This window comes from Diplodia corticola (assembly GCF_001883845.1).
Source record: "Diplodia corticola strain CBS 112549 chromosome Unknown scaffold41, whole genome shotgun sequence".
Taxonomy (NCBI): Eukaryota; Fungi; Ascomycota; class Dothideomycetes; order Botryosphaeriales; family Botryosphaeriaceae; genus Diplodia; species Diplodia corticola.
The window spans coordinates 48,722-64,977 of NW_017971520.1; the positions used below are offsets into that span (position 1 = coordinate 48,722).

Genomic DNA, 16,256 nt, shown 5'->3' on the forward strand with positions numbered 1-16,256 from the left:
ACCAATTCCGCAGCAATGCCAAAATATCTATCTACCAAAATCTACGCGGCGACACGTGTGAAAAAGAGAAAAGAAAATCGATCAATCTGATCTATCCAACGCACCGGCATATATACTCGCAGCCCGAACTCAAGCATCTTCTTTACTGGCGGTAACCAGCCCGCTCCTCGTCGCAATCTTCGCCGCCAACTCGGCCAACGGCGTCGAACTCAGCAGCTCAAAGACGGAGATGTCGCTCTTCAGCTCCTTGAGCGACCTGTTCCGGATCTCGACAGCCTTGAGAGAATCCACTGTTTCACACCGTCAGTCACCAAATCCCAGCACAAGGGGGACCACAAACGGGGTAGGAAAGAAAAACTCACCGCCAAAGTCGAACAACGGCCTCTGGGCATCGACCTCATCGACGGCCACGCCCACCGCCGCCGCAATCTGCGCCTTGATGTCCTCCTCGACAGCCGCCGTCGCCTCCGCCAGCGTCGCCGCCTTGGCCAACAGCTCCGCCGTCCCAGCCTTCCTCGCGCCGCCGTCCTCGCCCTCGCCACCAGCACCAGCCCCACCGCGCGCGACGCGCAGGTCGAACTTGCGATCGTTCTGGAAGCCGCCGGCGTCGGGCCTGCGGACGAGCGCGTCGCCCAAGCCGAGGACCACCTGAGCGGGCGCCGCGGGGTCTCGCATCAGCGCGGCGGCGAGGACGAGCAGCTCCTCGACGGTGGTCTTGAGCCCCTTCCAGCCGTGGCTGTAGCGGTTGATGTAGCCGTCGAGCTCGCCGAACTCGCCGGCGGCGGTGAAGTGCGACGAGTCGGTGACGAGGCCGACGTCGACGCTGGTGGCGGCGACGCCGAGCCGGCGGCGCGCGTGGCGGGCGAGGGCGTCTTCGAACGTGTTGCCGGCGGCGTAGTTGGCCTGGGCGGTGTTGCCGATGACGCCGGTGATGGAGGAGAGGAGGATGAAGAAGGGGGGCGGGGTGCTGCTGCTGCTGCCGTTGGTGATCGTCTGCTTCTTCGTCTTGGATGTCGCGGCGCTGAGGCCGTCGAGCAGGTTCCACGACCCCCGCGTCTTCGGCTCGAAGGCGCCCATCCACTTCTCCCACCCCATGTTGTCGAAGATGCTGTCCTGCAGCACCATGGCGCACTGCACGACGCCGCCGACTGTGCCCTGCACGCCGTCGAACACGGCCTTCACCTTGGAACCGTCGTTGACGTCGCACGCGATGGCCTCGACGTGCACGCCGCGTGCTCGCATTGCTGCGAGGTCGGCTTCGTTCTTGCGCCCGCCGCTGCGGGACAGGAAGGTGAGGTGCTTGGCGCCGTGGGCGATCATCATGTCGGCGATGCGGAGACCCAGGGCGCCGAGGCCGCCGGCGAGGATGTACGTGGCGTGGGCGTCGAGGGAGAGTTGGGGCGGGGGAGGGGGGAGGGTGAGGACGGATGAGGAGGGGGTGAAGGTGAGGACGGTGGAGGAAAGGGGGTCGGCGAGCTTGGAGCCGGCGGCGGAGATGGGGGTGGTGGTGGTTGGGGGGATGGGCTTGAGACCGGTGCTGAGGAGGTCGAAGGTGCGTTGGAAGAGGGCGGTCATGGTGGCGGGCTTGGCGCGGTGGACGGCGGACATGTCGATGCGGACGAGGGAGGCGTTGCGCTTGGATGCGGGAAGGGCCAGGTTCCTGCTCGTGCTGTCGAGGTCGACGAAGAAGCCGAACTCGGCGAGGATGTCGAGGGACGGCTCCACGGCGGGGGACGGCGCGCTGCTGAAGATGACGTCGACGGGCGCGGTGGCCAAGGTGGTGACGAATGTCTGCAGTGCCGAGTCGAAGATGTGGAACGCTGGGATGCCGTAGCGCTGGATCAGAAGGTCTCGTTCTTCCCTCGAACTCACCAAGGCGACGACATCGGCGCCAGCCAGCTGCGCCACCTGAACGGCAGCTTGTCCCAGCGCGCTGGCCGCCGTGTGTACGAGAACAGTCTGCCCCTTGGCCAGTCTGGCAACCTCCAGCAGCGCGTACTGCGCCGCAACGAGGACGCCAGGCAAGGCCGCGGCATCCTCAGCGCTCACGCCATCCGGCAGCGCTGCAACAAGCGACTCTTTCTGGCGGACATGCGTCCTCAGACACCCGCCGTTCTGGGCGACAGCAACGCGCTGTCCGACCGCCACCTTGGTCACCTGCTCTCCAAGTCTCGCCACCACGCCGGCAGCCTCCTTGGCCAGCGCCGGCAGGTCCTTCTTCTCCGCCTCCTCCCCACCAAGCGGGGAGAGCGCCGCCGCCTCGACGAGAACCTCGACCTCGTCAGGCGCCAACGGCGAGCCGGCCTCATCGTCCGCAACCCAGAGGAAGTCACCACCGGGCAGGACCTCCTTCAGCCTCGTCGGCCCCGACGCACTCAACGCCGCCGGGATGGGCTCCACGACACCCTCAGCACGCCTCAACTCGGCGTCGAAGGCAGCACTGCCAATCGCACGCGGCACGTACACGGCGCCGTCGCGCTCGGCGTACTCCATCTCGGCGCCCGACTCCCGCAACGACTTGAGCCACACGTCGGCGACGAGGCGCGCGCCGGCGTCGGTCGCGGCGTCGAAGCCGGGCGAGACGTCGAGGTGCGGCAGGGTGACGAGCGGGTACTCGTTGCGCAGCACGCGCAGCAGGCCCTGGGCGGGCGCGAACTCGACGCCGCCGGACCACTCGTCGATGACGCCGCCGGCGGTGAGCCAGAGGACGTGCGTCGCGGTGGAGATGAGCTGCTTGAAGGCGTCGAAGTCGGCGGCGGGCCAGGCGTAGATGAGGGGCGAGTGCAGTTCGAGGAGGGAGATGACGTGTTTGCCGGCGAGGAGGGCGACGGCGGACGCGGTGAGGGTGGTTTGGTGGACGGTCGTGGTGGGGGAGAGGACGGTGGTGAGGGCGGCGGCGGCGGCGGCGGCGGCGGCGGCGGCGGAGGGGGTGGAGGGGAGGAGGAGGTAGACCTCGGTAGGGGTGGAGGACTGGGTGGCGGTGGTGAGGGAGGCGGTCGGGGCGATGCTGATCAGTGACTTCGCTCCCTGCACCTTGACGATGTAGCCGCGCAGAGACGCATCCGCGTGCAGCTTGTCGAGGGCAGAGGGTTCGCTGCCGACGGCGATGACGAGGTCGTACGCGTCTTGGGGAGGCGGCAATGACTCGCCGGCGGCAACGTCCCACAGGCGCGGTGCCGGAGCAGACGCCGGTAGCTGCAAGCTGAGAGTGTCGACGGCGTTGGCAGAAGTAGCCACCGCAGACACGGTCTCGGCGAACCTGGCGGCATCGCGGACGGCGTCCGAGACGGCAGCCGGGGTCGCGTCGTTGAGAACAGCAAGCAGGACCTCACGCACAGCCGTCTTGTGGGTGAGACGGGCCAGCCAGCGTGGCAGCGGCTCTTCGCTGTCGGTGGCGTTGGAAAAGTCGACGTCCTGCTCCCACACCAGCTCGGCGCACTTGGTCGCCTCGTCGGCCGCGGCATCGCCACTGGCGGCGTCGCCCGAAGTGACCTGGCGCAGAGCAAAGCCCTTGACCGTCAGCTTGGGGGCGGACCACGCCTCATCCGACACGACCAAGTCGCCGACGAGCTCGTGGCCATCGCCGCTCTTGGACACGAGCTTTCCGTAGCCGGTGAAGATGTCGCCGGGGGTGTGCGGCTGTTGGGCGGCAACGAACATGTCGTCGATGCTGTAGGGCACGGCGGCCTCCTGCACGGGGCGGCCCTCGTCCAGGGCGGCCAGCAGCATGTGGAAGATGGAGTCCATGGTGGCCGGGTGCATGACGTGGGGGAACTCGAAGCCGTCGGCGGGCATGGTCTGCTTGGTGTCGGGCAGGACGACGCGGGCGTGGGCGGCGTGCTGGGCGGGAATGGCGGACAGGGTGACGACGTTGCGGAACGTGTCGCCGTACTCCATGCCGATGCGGTCGAGGTGGGCGTAGAAGTCATCGACGTCGACGTCCTCGCTGGTGGCGCCGTGCAGCTGCTTGTACGTGGCCGACTGGGCAGCCCATGCTGGGTCGGCGGACGAGGCATCTTCGACGGCGCTGGCAGCGGCCGGGGCGAGCTCGAGGGCGACGGTGCCGCTGCAGTGCTTGGTCCACGAGGTGCCGGTGGTGGTGGAGAAGACGACGAAGCGGAAGTGACCAGGGGGCTTGCCGTCGAGCGGCAGCAGGCTCAGCCGAGTCTCGACGGCCGAATCGTCGCCCGACGGCACCACCAGGCCACGCTCGAAGCCGACATTGCGGAAACGGAACCCGCGCACCTTCTCCTTGTCGGCTGCGTCGGTGACGGTCTGCAGGGCGCCCTCCAGGGCCATGACCAGCATGCCGGCGGCCGGGTACAGGATGGTGCCCGTGATCTTGTGGTCTTCGATCCAGGGGTTCTCCGACACGCGCAGGTGGTTCCTCCACCGCGGCTCGAGCGGGTTCTGCAGCGGCTCGGGCACGCCCAGGAGATCAGTCCGTGGGCCCAGCGGGTAGCGCGTGGCGCGCATGAGGTACGACTCGTGCCAGTAGCCCTTGGAATGGCTCCATGGGTACGTAGGAAGGTCAGCCAGGGCCTTGGGAGGCGCCCCCAGCAGCGAGCCTTGCGATGAAGGCACGCCGTTGACGATAGCGAGGTCGACGCGCTGGCCCAGGGCCCACAGCTGGCCGGCGGCTGCGAGCGCCGTGTCGATGCCGTCCTTGCCGCGCGAGACCAGCGACGTGTAGACGGCCTCGCGTGCGGCCTTGTTTGCACTGGCGGCCACGATCTGCTGCACTGGGCCCTGGAGGGCGGCGTGCGGGCCAACCTCGACGAAGCCGCCGTAGTTGGTGCGGCGGCGGGCGAGCAGAGCAGACACGGCAGCCGAGAACTCGACCGGGTTGCACATGTTGGCGGACCAGTAGCGGGCGTCGAGCTGGGCGGCCGACGACACGGGTTCGCCAGTGAGGGACGAGAACATGACCGTGTTGGCGCCGTCGACGTCGGACTGGGGCGGCGGCGAGAGCGTTCCCAGCCGGGCGACGTAGGCGTCCGACACTTCGCGCATGTGGGGCGAGTGGTAGGCCGTCGTGACCTTGAGCTTGCGTGCGAACTTGCCGTCGCTAGAAATGAGGCCCTCGAGCGTGTTGATGGCGTCGACGTCGCCTGAGAGCGTCACGCTCGACGGGCTGTTCACGCAAGCCACCACGGCCGAGTCGGCTGGCACCTTGGCCAGATACTCGCGCGCCTCGTCGCGAGAGAGGCCAGCCGCCAGCATGGCGCCCTTGCGCGTGACGCTGGCCGAGCTGAGGCCGCGAGTGTATGCAATCTTGACTGCGTTGGCGTGCGAGACGAGGCCGGCGGCGTAGGCGGCAGCTGTGGGCGGTAATTAGCAGGAGTCATCATCCCATGCTCACATCGTCACTTCAACATACCTATCTCACCACTCGAGTGGCCCACGGTCGCGCTCGGCGCCAGTTTCCACGACCGCAGCAGCTGCACCAGCGCCACCTGCAGCACGGTGCACAGCGTCTGGCTGAACTCGGGCAGGTGCACGCGCGAGCCCGTGTCGGCCGTCTTCTCCAGCTCCTCGATGGCATTCCACTCGCACCCCAGCGCCTTCAGGTATGCCTGCGACTCTTCGACACTGGCGCGGAACACGTCGTTGGCGAGCAGCTCGCGCCCCATGGCCGGCCACTGCGCACCCTGGCCGGTGAAGACGAAGACGAGGCTGCTGTCCTGGCGCAGCGCGCGCTTGAGCTTGGGCAGCCCGCCCGCCGTCGACAGCTTCGTGCGCAGTTCTGCAACCGACGACGCCACGGCGAAGCTGCGGAAGTCCAGCGCCGACCGCCGTGCCGCGAGCGTGTGGGCGAGGTTCTCCAGATAGTGCGGGTCCGTCTTGTCGGGGGCGCCGTCCAGCGCATCGGCGTAGGCGCTGGCCAGGCGCTGGATGCCGGCCTGGTCTTTTGTGCTGAAGACGAAGAGCCGCTTCTGCGGGGGCGTGTCCGGCGGCGTGCTCGAGCCAAGGCTGATGCCCGACTCGGACCCATCGCCGTCGTCCAAGACCTTCGTGTTGTGGTTGCCGATGAGCCCGCGCTCCGTCAGGTAGTGGTGGGCGTCGTCGAGGATGGCGTGGGCGTTGGCGCCGCCGAAGCCGAACGAGTTGACGCTGATGCGGCGCTGCCCGCGCGTTGGCCACTTCATCGTCTGCGACGGCAGTGACAGGTTCCACTCGGAGAGCTTCAGCTTGGGGTTGACCGTCTGCACGTCGTACGTCGGCGCCAGCATGCCGTTCTCCAGGCACGCCACCGCCTTGAGCACGCCCGCCAGACCCGAGCAGCCCTCTGTGTGTCCGACGTTGGGCTTGATGCTGCCGATGTACAGCGGGCCAAGGCCGGCCGCCGCTCTGCTCGCGCCCAGAGTCTTTGCGATGGCTTCGAGTTCAAGGGGATCGCCGACCGGTGTGCCGGTGCCGTGGCACTCAAAGTACTGCGTCGACGTCTGCTCGAGCCCCGCCGCCTCGTACGTCCGTCTGATCAGCTCCGCCTGAGCCTCGGCGCTGGGCGACGTGATGCTGGGCGTCTTGCCGTCCGCATTGGCCCCCGTGTTGCGGATGACGGCGCGGATCGTGTCGCCGTCGCGCAGCGCGTCCGACAGACGCTTGACCACGATGCATCCAATGCCCTCGCCGCGTCCGTAGCCGTTGGCCCGGTCATCGAAGGCGTGCGAGATACCCTCCGGGCTCAGCATGTGCATGGCCGAGAGCTGGTGCATGGTGTTTGGGTTCAGGATCAGGTTGACTCCGGCCACGAGTGACTGTTTCCACAAATCAGCAAAGCACATTCGCACCACCAGTCGGCGCTCTTACCATGTTCGTTTCGCCCAGCTTCAGCGACTGGCATGCCAGGTGCAGTGCGTACAAACTGGACGAGCAAGCCGTGTCGAGCGTCAAGCTGGGCCCCCGCAAGCCAAAGAACCAAGACACGCGATTTGCCGTCATGGCCTCGCTCGTGGCCGATGCCGCGTTGTGGCCGATGTCGTAGATGTCGTGCAGAGACATCATTTCGTAGTCGTTGGTCATGCACCCAACGTAGCACCCCGTTTGCGAGTTCATCAGCGATTCCACCGGAATGCCCGCTGCATTGCCCCAATCAGTTCCATTCACTCCTTTTTCTGAGATCAACTAACCATTCTCAATGCTCTCGTAGCTGACTTCAAGCAGTAACCTCTTCATGGGGTCCATTGCCGCAGCCTCCTTGGCCGTGGTCGAGAAGAAAGGCGCATCGAAGTGGCTGATGTCCTGCTGCAGAAAGTATCCATGCTTGACCGCGATCTGTCTCGCAGTCAGCAGTAGCTCTCGTTATTTCCTTCTCTGCACTATACTCACCCCGCCTTTCCTGTCGGGATCTGGGTGGTTCCAGATGTCTCCATCCCAGCGGTCCGCGGGAACTTTGCCGTGGCCAGTGCGGACATTGCTGATCATGTCCCACAGGCTGCCCAACGACGAGGCCTGGCCCGGCAGTCGACAGGCAGCACCGACAATGGCAATTGGCTCTTGCTTGTCGTCCATCTTTGAGCTCGTTGGTTGTCCTGTGCTGAAGTGTTGTGGAATCGTTGGGTGATGGACGTGAGGAAGTGAAAGCGACGAATAGCTGACAGTCTACTTGCTGCTGCAAGAATTAAGTACTGGCAAGGCCTCTACAACATGTTGAAGCGGAATTGGTATGCTTCGAACGGCTGCCGAGTTGGGCCCTCCAGCCCTCGTTGCTCGAAGCTCCGTCGTGGCCCTGTTCGGTCATGTTGCATCCCGTTTGGTGACCATCCGCATTTGGCCGACCATTCACCACGGACGGCGTTTCCTGGCCCAGCATCGCCGTGGTCGCCTTCGGGACAAAACTGCGGCGGGCCGACCGCGACATGCCGAAACTTATTTCCACTTCTGGCCAAACGCCGCTTCGGCTCGTGCCAAATCGGGCCTGACGCGAGCGACACGGACGGAGTCCGCTGGATGCATACATCACTGCTGTACATGAATAAGGAAACGGCCGTCCGCCTCGTCCCATTCGTGATAGTTGCCACTCCAGCATTCACTCTTTGCTCTTTGCCCAGCATGAGGATCCTATGCCTTCACGGCGTCGGCAGCTCTGGCGCCATCCTTGAGAGCCAGCTGCGGCCATTCATGCGCGCCGTCGACCCGTCGTATGAATTCGTCTTCGTCGATGGGCCCGTACAGTCACCTCGCGGTCCGGGTAAGCATGCATGCCTGCCTCCATCCTTCACTCCCCTCCACTCCACACACACACCCCCTGACCCAAAGACTCAGGCATGGGCGCCTTCCACGACGGCCTCTTCTTCTCCCACACGAGTTCCTACTCGCCAACCGGCATGTCGGACGCGCTCTCGCACCTCAGCGACGTCATCAGCGACCTGGGCCCGTTCGACGGCGTTCTCGGCTTCAGCCAGGGCGCCGCGCTGGCGCTCTCGTACCTGCACCAGCAGCAGTCGCGGCGGGAGCCGGCGCCGTTCCGGTTCGCGCTGTGCTTCTCGTCGGTGATTCCGTGCTCGGCCGAGTCGGAGCACTGCCACGGCATCGTGCAGCGGCTGTGCGCGCTGCCCGAGGGCAGCCGCATCACGTCGGCGTACCCGGACGCCGCCGCAGAGGGCCTGGATGCTGACGAGGCGCTGTTCGTCGAGCTGCTGCGCCGCACCATCCTGCCCGCCAAGAAGCACAATGCCATGCTGCCCGACTACGACATCGGCGTGTATACCGACGGGGACGGCTTCGACGCGCCGCGACTGATGGCCGGCGGGCTGCTGGCCGAGAAGGTGGCGATCCCGACGGTGCATGTGACGGGGAAGCGGGATCACGACTTCATGCGGAACATGGCCGAGGTGGCGTACGGGATTTGTGACGCGAGGCTGAGCAGGAGGCTGGAGCATGCGGGCGGCCATCAGCCGCCACAGAAGGATTCCGAGGTGAAGGCGGCGGTGAGGGCAATGGACTGGGCCATCAGGCTGTCTGAGAGAACGGCGAATCTGCGTTTGTGATTTTTTTCTTTGCTCTGGTGATTTTTTTTTTTTGATCCGATCATGAAATCTCTTGTTTAGAATAGACGTAGAAATATGACCTTTCAACCTGATCCTGGAACTTTTTGTTAGTGTAGACGTAAAAATGTGACCTTTCAACCTAATCCTGGATATTCTTGTTAGTGTAGACGTAAAAATGTGGTTTTTTCGTACCAGGTGTTTTGATTCGGTTTTTGCGCAGCTTAAAAATCTTTCAGTAAGCGCTTGAATGCTTTATGACGAGCTGGTGAAGCGGCCACCATCGCCGGGTAAGTAGGAAATCTACCAAACCCACCATTGCCATCTATCCAGAAGCCCGTGAGAAGAAAAAAACAACAACAACAAGAAATATCAATCAATCAATCACCCCACTGCGACCCCAAAAGACCCTCCCTCTAGTCCTGGGCGCCCCTCGACACCGGCCTGTCCAGCGACGACTGCCCCCCCACCCCCATCATCGCCCTCACAGCCTTGATCTTCTGATCCGCCTCCCTCAGCAACACCAGATGCCCCAGCCGCCCGCCCGCCCTCGCCTTGAGCCTTTTCAACAACCGCAAATACTCGCCCAGCTGCACCGACACCAACCCCTGCACGACCGCAACCCGCTCCCCCCCATTCTCGACGCAGTAGCTCGAAAACCACATATGATGCTCCGCCGCACCACCAGTCCCAGCAGCCCCACCACCCCCCCACAGCGCCGCCCCCGCCCCCTCCCCCTCCTCGCCCCCTCCATCCATCTCCCCATCCTCCAGCTGATCCCCTCCGGCCCCAGCCGGCGCCACCCCCACCTCCCCCCGCCTACTACTACTACTTCCCGGATCCAACCCCACCCCCCACCCCCACCGCTGCTCCCCCCGCTGCTCCCCCCGATCCCGCCCCCTTCGCTCCCGCCGCGTCCCCAGCGCGTCCCACGCGCGCACCATGGCCTCGAAGACGTCGGCCATGTACCCGGCGGCCATGGCGAGCAGCATGTTGGTCTCGCTGGCGGCGGCGGCGCAGCGCTCGCAGTCGAGGATGGCGGCGGCGCGGTCGAGGGCGCGGCGGGAGAAGGCGAGGAGGACGTCGATGGGGATGGGGGGGGGACCGGTGGGGGAGGAGATGGAATGGGAGGGGGCGGTGGTGGTGGACAGGGAGGGGAGGGAGGGCGATGTGGAAGGGAGGGAGGAGGTGGGGAGGGAAGAGGTGGTGGTGCTGGTGGTGGTCGGGGCGGAGGCGGGGGCGGAGGCGGGGCAGGAGAGCGTGGCGCCGGCGCCTTTTTCGCTGAGGTCTTGGAGGAGGGAGGCGGCGAGGTGGAGGCAGTGGCATTGGGGTTGGAGGTGGGGTTGGGGCTGGGGTTTTGACGGCAGGGAGGATGAGGAGGGTGGGGCGTAGGACTGGCGGCGTTGTTGTTGGTGGTGTTGGGTGGTGGTGGTGGAGGACGACGACGACGAAAGGGCCGGAGTCGGGGCATATGAGCTCTGGCGGCGCTGGTCGTGGGTCGACGAGGGCGCTGGGGTCAGGGGGAGCTGGTGGTGGTCGACGAACCAGCGGCTGAGGTCGGGAGCGCTGCGCCAGCGCTCGTTGGGGTCGTGGTTGGTTGCATCGCTCAGGGACTTTTGTTGTAGGAGTGGTGAGATGCTGGAGAAGTTGCTGGAGAGGGTGTCTTCGACGCTGGTGCCGGCGCTGGATTCTGCATGCCCTGTCAGCGTCTTTTTCGCCATGGGAGCGGTAGGTTGTTCGCTGACATACCGATGAGGCGGTTGGCTTCCTGAGCGAAGTTGTCCCATGTTGCATCATCCATTCCGATGTCTAGGCTCGAAGGCTCGAGCAGTGCCATAGAGAGCGCATCTGGTATGTCGGTGTCTATGTTCAACCACTGTTGGACATCTTCAGAGATGCCGTCATTGGCTGCACGTGGCGATGGGCAACTGCTCGGGTTGCGGCTCGAGTCGGCGGTTGTACTGGCAGCAACATGTATCCCTCTCGGGCTCCGCTGCTGCGGCGGTGCAGCAGAGGAGGAGTTGGTACTGCTCTTCCGCCCGCGGCCCTCGCCGGCCGGATATCGACACTCGGCAAAAACTGCGGCGCATCGATCGCAGCCCGACGGCTGGCCGCTGCACCGGACCTGCAGTGGGGTAAGTACATCAGTGATGGAAAGAAAAAAAAAAAGGGTGGAGCAGACTCACCTTTCGTGCTCGACAGGCCACGCACGAGATGTGGATCTTTTCGCGGCGACTGCGGCTGAGGGCCGATGCTTGATCTGTGTTCTCGACAAAAACGAGGGCTTCTTTGCGCTGCACGTCGGAAACAAGGGTTCCAAACATTGTCTTTGTATTATCCTTCCTGCAGATGCATCGCCCGGACAGGCTGGTGCTACATATACGGCGGTTGCTGTAAGACCGGAGTGCATGATGGACAGCTCCCGGATTACTTAGTTCGTTTGCGTGCTTTTCAGCAGCCTAATGGTGCGATTAAAGAGGCGATTCGGATCACGCACCGCGTAATCGGGGACCGACCGGGGTGGGTAGGGTTGAAGGGGTCTAGGCAGTCGTCTGGGGGTGCAAGCAGTGGGGGTTCGTGAGCAAATCATGCTCCACATGCGGTCACTCCTCGGCCGTGAAGATTGTTCGGTCCGGGTTTAGCGTGCGGGCCAGCCGTTGGTTGCGCGCGCTCATATGCAGGTCAGCCCGGAGTACGTAGTGCTGCAGCCGGCAAGCAGGGGGTATTGCGAAGGAGCTCGTATCATCCTGTATCCCGTCAGCAAGGCGGGCCGTGATCGGCTAGACCAGGGTGATCTAATCTATGTGCTATTTCCAAGATAACACCGCATAGGAACGTTTGGTCGGTGCTTGGGCGTGCGTCCAGCTACCATCTACCGCACAGTTGCTGCAGGCTTACTCACCCACATAGATGCTGTGTGCGCCCCACGTAGTACACCACGACGGCGCCATCTTGCTCGCTTGCTCCGTCTAGGCACAGTGGGTATAAGCTCGCCAGTTCCATCTGTGCGCCGCCCGCCGGCCCGTCCCGCCACTGACCATGCGGCGCCACCAACGTAAGCCAACCGCGCTAGTCCCGCGTTCTGGCCAAGGCAGCTGAATCGCCAGCAGAATCAGGCCATGCTCCTTCTGTGCGGATCCGCCTCGCTCGAGCCGACTTCACTTCTTATCGGCACCAACGCCACAGCCAAGCATGTCAGGCTGTCGGTGGAAAGGACTGTCAGACCTCGGCTTACTTACCGTCGAGGCCAGCCTGCTATCTCCATCGGTCCAGGCGAGCTTATTCTCCGAGTGATTTTTTCCAGGAGCCATGGCCAATACAAACGCACGGTAAAGACGAAGATGGTCAGGAAAGCCGATTTTCTTACATTTGTGGTTAGCCGCGTCCCGATTTACACCGTCTCCCGGGTCTTTGCGGAATAGGACAGTTAAGTGACAGGCGTTGAGCCAAGGCTGCCTGCCAACGACTTCAGAGGACACTACAGTCGTCAATAGTTGAACCCTGAACGGAACGCCTGGGCCTGTTCAGGTGGCGGTTGTGCATGTCGCGGGTGAGAAAGGCGTTTTTAGAATGACTGCAGTGTGGGGGGCCCGTACTCCGGTCCCGCGCGAGGCTGATGTATTTATTCACAATTCTTCCAGCGGGCTTTGAATCTTACCACATGTACATCCATCAATCATGCCGCGTACTACATTACGCAACTCGTGCGACCGCTGCCACAAGTCCAAAGTCAAGTGTGTGTATGACTTTTCCGAAGGATTCGGCTGCACGCGGTGCCGCACTCGGTGCCTGGAGTGCGTGCGCAGCCCCTGCAAGCCTTACGGCCGACGACCAGGCTCCAGGAACCAGCAAAACAAGCAAACCAAAGACGAGCCGAGCGCATTGGACAACCGAGCGGCGGGGCCCACGTCCGCATCGCTCCCACCAACCGCATGGTCCGGAGGAACGACGACCAGGGCAACGGCGGCAACGACACCGCCGCCGCCGCCGACGACGACGACGACGATGACAACGTCCCCACCGAGCCCCGACCGTACATTCAGAGGAGGCCTTGAAACCGCTACTGCAGAGGGTCCATTCCCCGAAACGCACCAATGGCAGGCGCACCCGCACACCACCACTACCAAGCTAAGCGTCGCCGTCGCCGACACCGTCGACACCGACCAATTGATCATCCCGCCGACCGACTGGCCGCTCACCATCGCGTGCAGCAGCCTCAGCAGCAGCACCGGCTTCCTGCTGCTCCACCCCGCTTCCCCCGCCACGTCCGCAGCCTCCTCCTCCACCCTCGAATCGCGCCAAGGCGTCGACGGCACCACCGCCCCCTCCTCCCCCTCTTCTGCCTCCTCCTCCCCTCCGACGGCCTCGACCCCCTCCTCCGATACCCCCATCTCCGATACCCCCACCGACCCATTTAAACGCCTCGGGCACGCCGCGTCCCCGCCCCTCCGCAGCAGCGGCTGCGGCTGCCCGTGCGCGCCCAGCCTCGCCACCGCCATCGACCGCCTCTCACGATGCAGCGGCGGCGGCGACGGTGGCCAGCTTGCCGCCGGCGCGGCTGAAGACGGCACGGCGTGTCTGGCACGGTTCGTCGAGTGCAGCCGCCGCCGGCACCGTCACCGGATGCGTGACGGCGAGGGCGACGGCGACGATGGCAGCAGCAGTTCAGCCGGGATGCTCATGTTGCTGCTGGCGGCGGCGTTTCTGGCGCAGAACGTCCTGGATGTCGTCTGCGGCGAGGTGGTGAGGGTGAGGAGGGAGACGTACGGCGGCGGCGCGCTGCGGCGGCGGCGGGAGGTGCATGTGCGGATTGGCGGGTTCGACGACGACGACGACGACGACGACGACGGTGGTGCTGGGGATGGGCGGTGGCGGTGGCGGGGTGTTTTGCTGGCGCTGGGGCGGCTGGAGCCGGTTGTGGAGGCGTTGGGTGGCTGTGTTGCGGAGGAGGAGGAGGAGGAGAAGGTGGACGAGGATGAGGACGAGGTGCAGCAGCGGGACGAACGGGCGGGCCGGGGCGTGTGTGGGGTGGTGGTGAAGGCGGTGCGCAGGCGGTTCGGGGCCGTGCGTGAGGCGGCTGCAGAGGAGCTGCTGAGGGGGCGGCGCTGATGGGGGTTGCGGATGGTGGTGGTGTGGAGACTGGTGTGGGTAGAGTTCAACGTGTAGTAGGTTAATGGATAGGAAAGGGTTCAAGAGTGTGTGGCCGGAGATGCGGAGCGGAGTGGGTCGCGTTGCCCCTCTGGGCAAGTGCAAGAGTGGATGGGCGGGTCTTCGGGTCTCGCCTCGCGTGGTTCATCCATACGGGTATCATTCCGTGAAAATCACTCCCGTCCGCCGGGCCAGCAAAGGGCGCAGAAGGCAATCTTTGCCTGTGGGTGCATGGGAGGCTCATTGACCCTCTGATTTAGCGTTTGCGTATCGCACCCTTGCTGTTGGATCAACCGCTCCTGCTTTCAATCCGGCAGTCGATAACTCAAGGCGAATCGCATCATCCCCGAAGATAAGAGGTCATGCATGTCGGGACTGCTTGTTGGCCGTTGAGCTGTAGGCGTCCCATGCACGGCGACTTTTCTCCGCTGCTGGTTGGACGCCACACACCCGGCCTGCCATTCACCAACATGCTGCCCCACCACCGGCACCCGCGAAGATCTTTCATGTGGCAAACCGTCTCAGCCAAGTCGCTCTGATCTTCACGTAGAATTGCCGACAAGTGGGTAAGTCGGATCTGAGCAACGTTGCTCCCCTTTCCTTAGTCAGAGGGATCGTGCAAAGTTAAAGCGCAGCTCCCACCGCACCTTGTTGCGAGTCAGATGGAGGTCATCATGCTGTTGCACGGATCTAGTCCCATTCAGGGAATCGGAGTCATGAGATAAGACGGGACGAGTTTGATATAAAAGCACACTTGAAGACATAGTCCGCCCCCAACACACACGCTGTGTTGCAACATGTCAAAGGTTGCAAAACGATGGACGCCAGAAGAAGACCAGATGTTGCTACGCCAGGTGTCCTGCTCGAGTTCGTGAATCCCAATGCCATATCTACCGCATCTTTTCGAGCAAACCGACTGATTCTGCGAAGCAACCCAAGGTAAAGCCAGGGATTGGACCGCCATTGCGGCCGGGGTGCCCGGGCGCAGCAATAAAGATTGCCGTAAGCGGTGGTGCAACCACCTGGTTGGAGGTCTTCGCAAAGGCTCGTGGGAGACAAGCGAGGACCGCATACTGGCAGCCAGTGTGGAGCAGTACGGCTTTCAGTATGTCCACGACCCCACCATCCAGATCAAGATTAACATTGATGTGCAGGTGGGCCCTCGTGGCAGAGGAGGTCGGCACTCGGAGTGCAGATCGTGAGTGCTGTGCCGTTTCCACACTGATCAACCATGCCATGACCGAAGCTGACTAATCTGCAGAATGTGCGAAGCGTTGGCAGCACTCATTGGACCCATCCCTCGACCATAGCAAATGGACCACGCAGGAAGTGAGTTGCATCGTGCCGGCCCCGATGACGTGGAACCAACGTTGACGCCAAGAGCAAGGAGAAGGAGCTTTTGGAAGCAGTAGAAAAGCACGGCCGCGCGTGGAAGCAGATTCAGACCCAGTATTTCCCCAACAGAGCAACAAACAACGTAAAGAACAGGTTGGTCGGTCTTTATATCCCGGCAGACGTGTGAACTGAGAGAATGAGCAGATATGTAACGCTCGCGCGGAAGAGAGAAGCAGGAGCGGACGGGAGAGACACTCCAATGACCGACAGTGAAAGCGCGACAGCCGCCTCGCCGAGCTGTGCAACGGTCGTGGCATCCGTGGAAGAGACTTCTTCGCTGTATAGAAGTGACGCCGCTTCCACGACCAGCGAGGACCGAAAGGACCGAGGCGAGATGTTCGACCTTGGCATGCTCACCAACATGCGACGCACGACACCTTTCATGAGCTTGGGAATGCCGGATGAGGACGGCTTCACCAACGACATGTCGTTGGACTTTGGAGAAGACTACAACCCAATGGCCGATTCATCCCCGTCTCGAAGTCTACACAATCAGACCCGCTCCCATGGATCCGCCAGCCAATCATCATCAAACACGCGCTTCGACTCGGCAGCTGACAAACTCTCTGCGCTGATGAACATGGATTTTCTCCCTACTCGTTCGGCCCAGTTTGTACTGACAATAGACAACCCGTCTCCGGAAACAATCACGAAAATCATAGGCATACTCATACAATCGGACATCAAATTCAGAACAGAGATGAAGTGATTTACATACAGCCA

The 16,256-nt window shown here is 63.3% G+C and overlaps 5 protein-coding genes across 5 annotated transcripts; 3 read left to right on the top strand and 2 right to left on the bottom strand.

The window, feature by feature from the left end:
• Nucleotides 1–129: 129 nt before the first annotated feature.
• BKCO1_4100018 (polyketide synthase) lies at nucleotides 130–7,515 on the bottom strand (the record flags this gene model as incomplete). The annotated part of the gene is made up of 6 exons (XM_020275777.1): nucleotides 130–290; nucleotides 363–5,321; nucleotides 5,381–6,761; nucleotides 6,814–7,082; nucleotides 7,134–7,278; nucleotides 7,333–7,515. 6 exons carry the CDS (start codon nucleotides 7,513–7,515, stop codon nucleotides 130–132), a joined length of 7,098 nt encoding a protein of 2,365 aa, XP_020128343.1.
• A 540-nt stretch (nucleotides 7,516–8,055) lies between these two features.
• On the top strand, nucleotides 8,056–8,993 carry BKCO1_4100019 (uncharacterized protein; the record flags this gene model as incomplete). The annotated part of the gene is made up of 2 exons (XM_020275778.1): nucleotides 8,056–8,194; nucleotides 8,269–8,993. 2 exons carry the CDS (start codon nucleotides 8,056–8,058, stop codon nucleotides 8,991–8,993), a joined length of 864 nt encoding a protein of 287 aa, XP_020128342.1.
• Nucleotides 8,994–9,406: 413 nt separating this feature from the next.
• On the bottom strand, nucleotides 9,407–11,314 carry BKCO1_4100020 (c6 zinc finger domain protein; the record flags this gene model as incomplete). Its single annotated transcript, XM_020275780.1, has 3 exons — nucleotides 9,407–10,680; nucleotides 10,740–11,115; nucleotides 11,177–11,314. The coding sequence occupies 3 exons, from the start codon at nucleotides 11,312–11,314 to the stop codon at nucleotides 9,407–9,409; spliced, it is 1,788 nt and encodes a 595-aa protein (XP_020128400.1).
• A 1,354-nt stretch (nucleotides 11,315–12,668) lies between these two features.
• On the top strand, nucleotides 12,669–14,099 carry BKCO1_4100021 (transcription factor; the record flags this gene model as incomplete). Its single annotated transcript, XM_020275781.1, has 1 exon — nucleotides 12,669–14,099. One exon carries the CDS (start codon nucleotides 12,669–12,671, stop codon nucleotides 14,097–14,099), a length of 1,431 nt encoding a protein of 476 aa, XP_020128401.1.
• An 836-nt stretch (nucleotides 14,100–14,935) lies between these two features.
• On the top strand, nucleotides 14,936–16,242 carry BKCO1_4100022 (myb transcription protein; the record flags this gene model as incomplete). Its single annotated transcript, XM_020275782.1, has 6 exons — nucleotides 14,936–15,005; nucleotides 15,069–15,243; nucleotides 15,293–15,336; nucleotides 15,400–15,467; nucleotides 15,520–15,626; nucleotides 15,678–16,242. The coding sequence occupies 6 exons, from the start codon at nucleotides 14,936–14,938 to the stop codon at nucleotides 16,240–16,242; spliced, it is 1,029 nt and encodes a 342-aa protein (XP_020128398.1).
• Nucleotides 16,243–16,256: the final 14 nt, after the last annotated feature.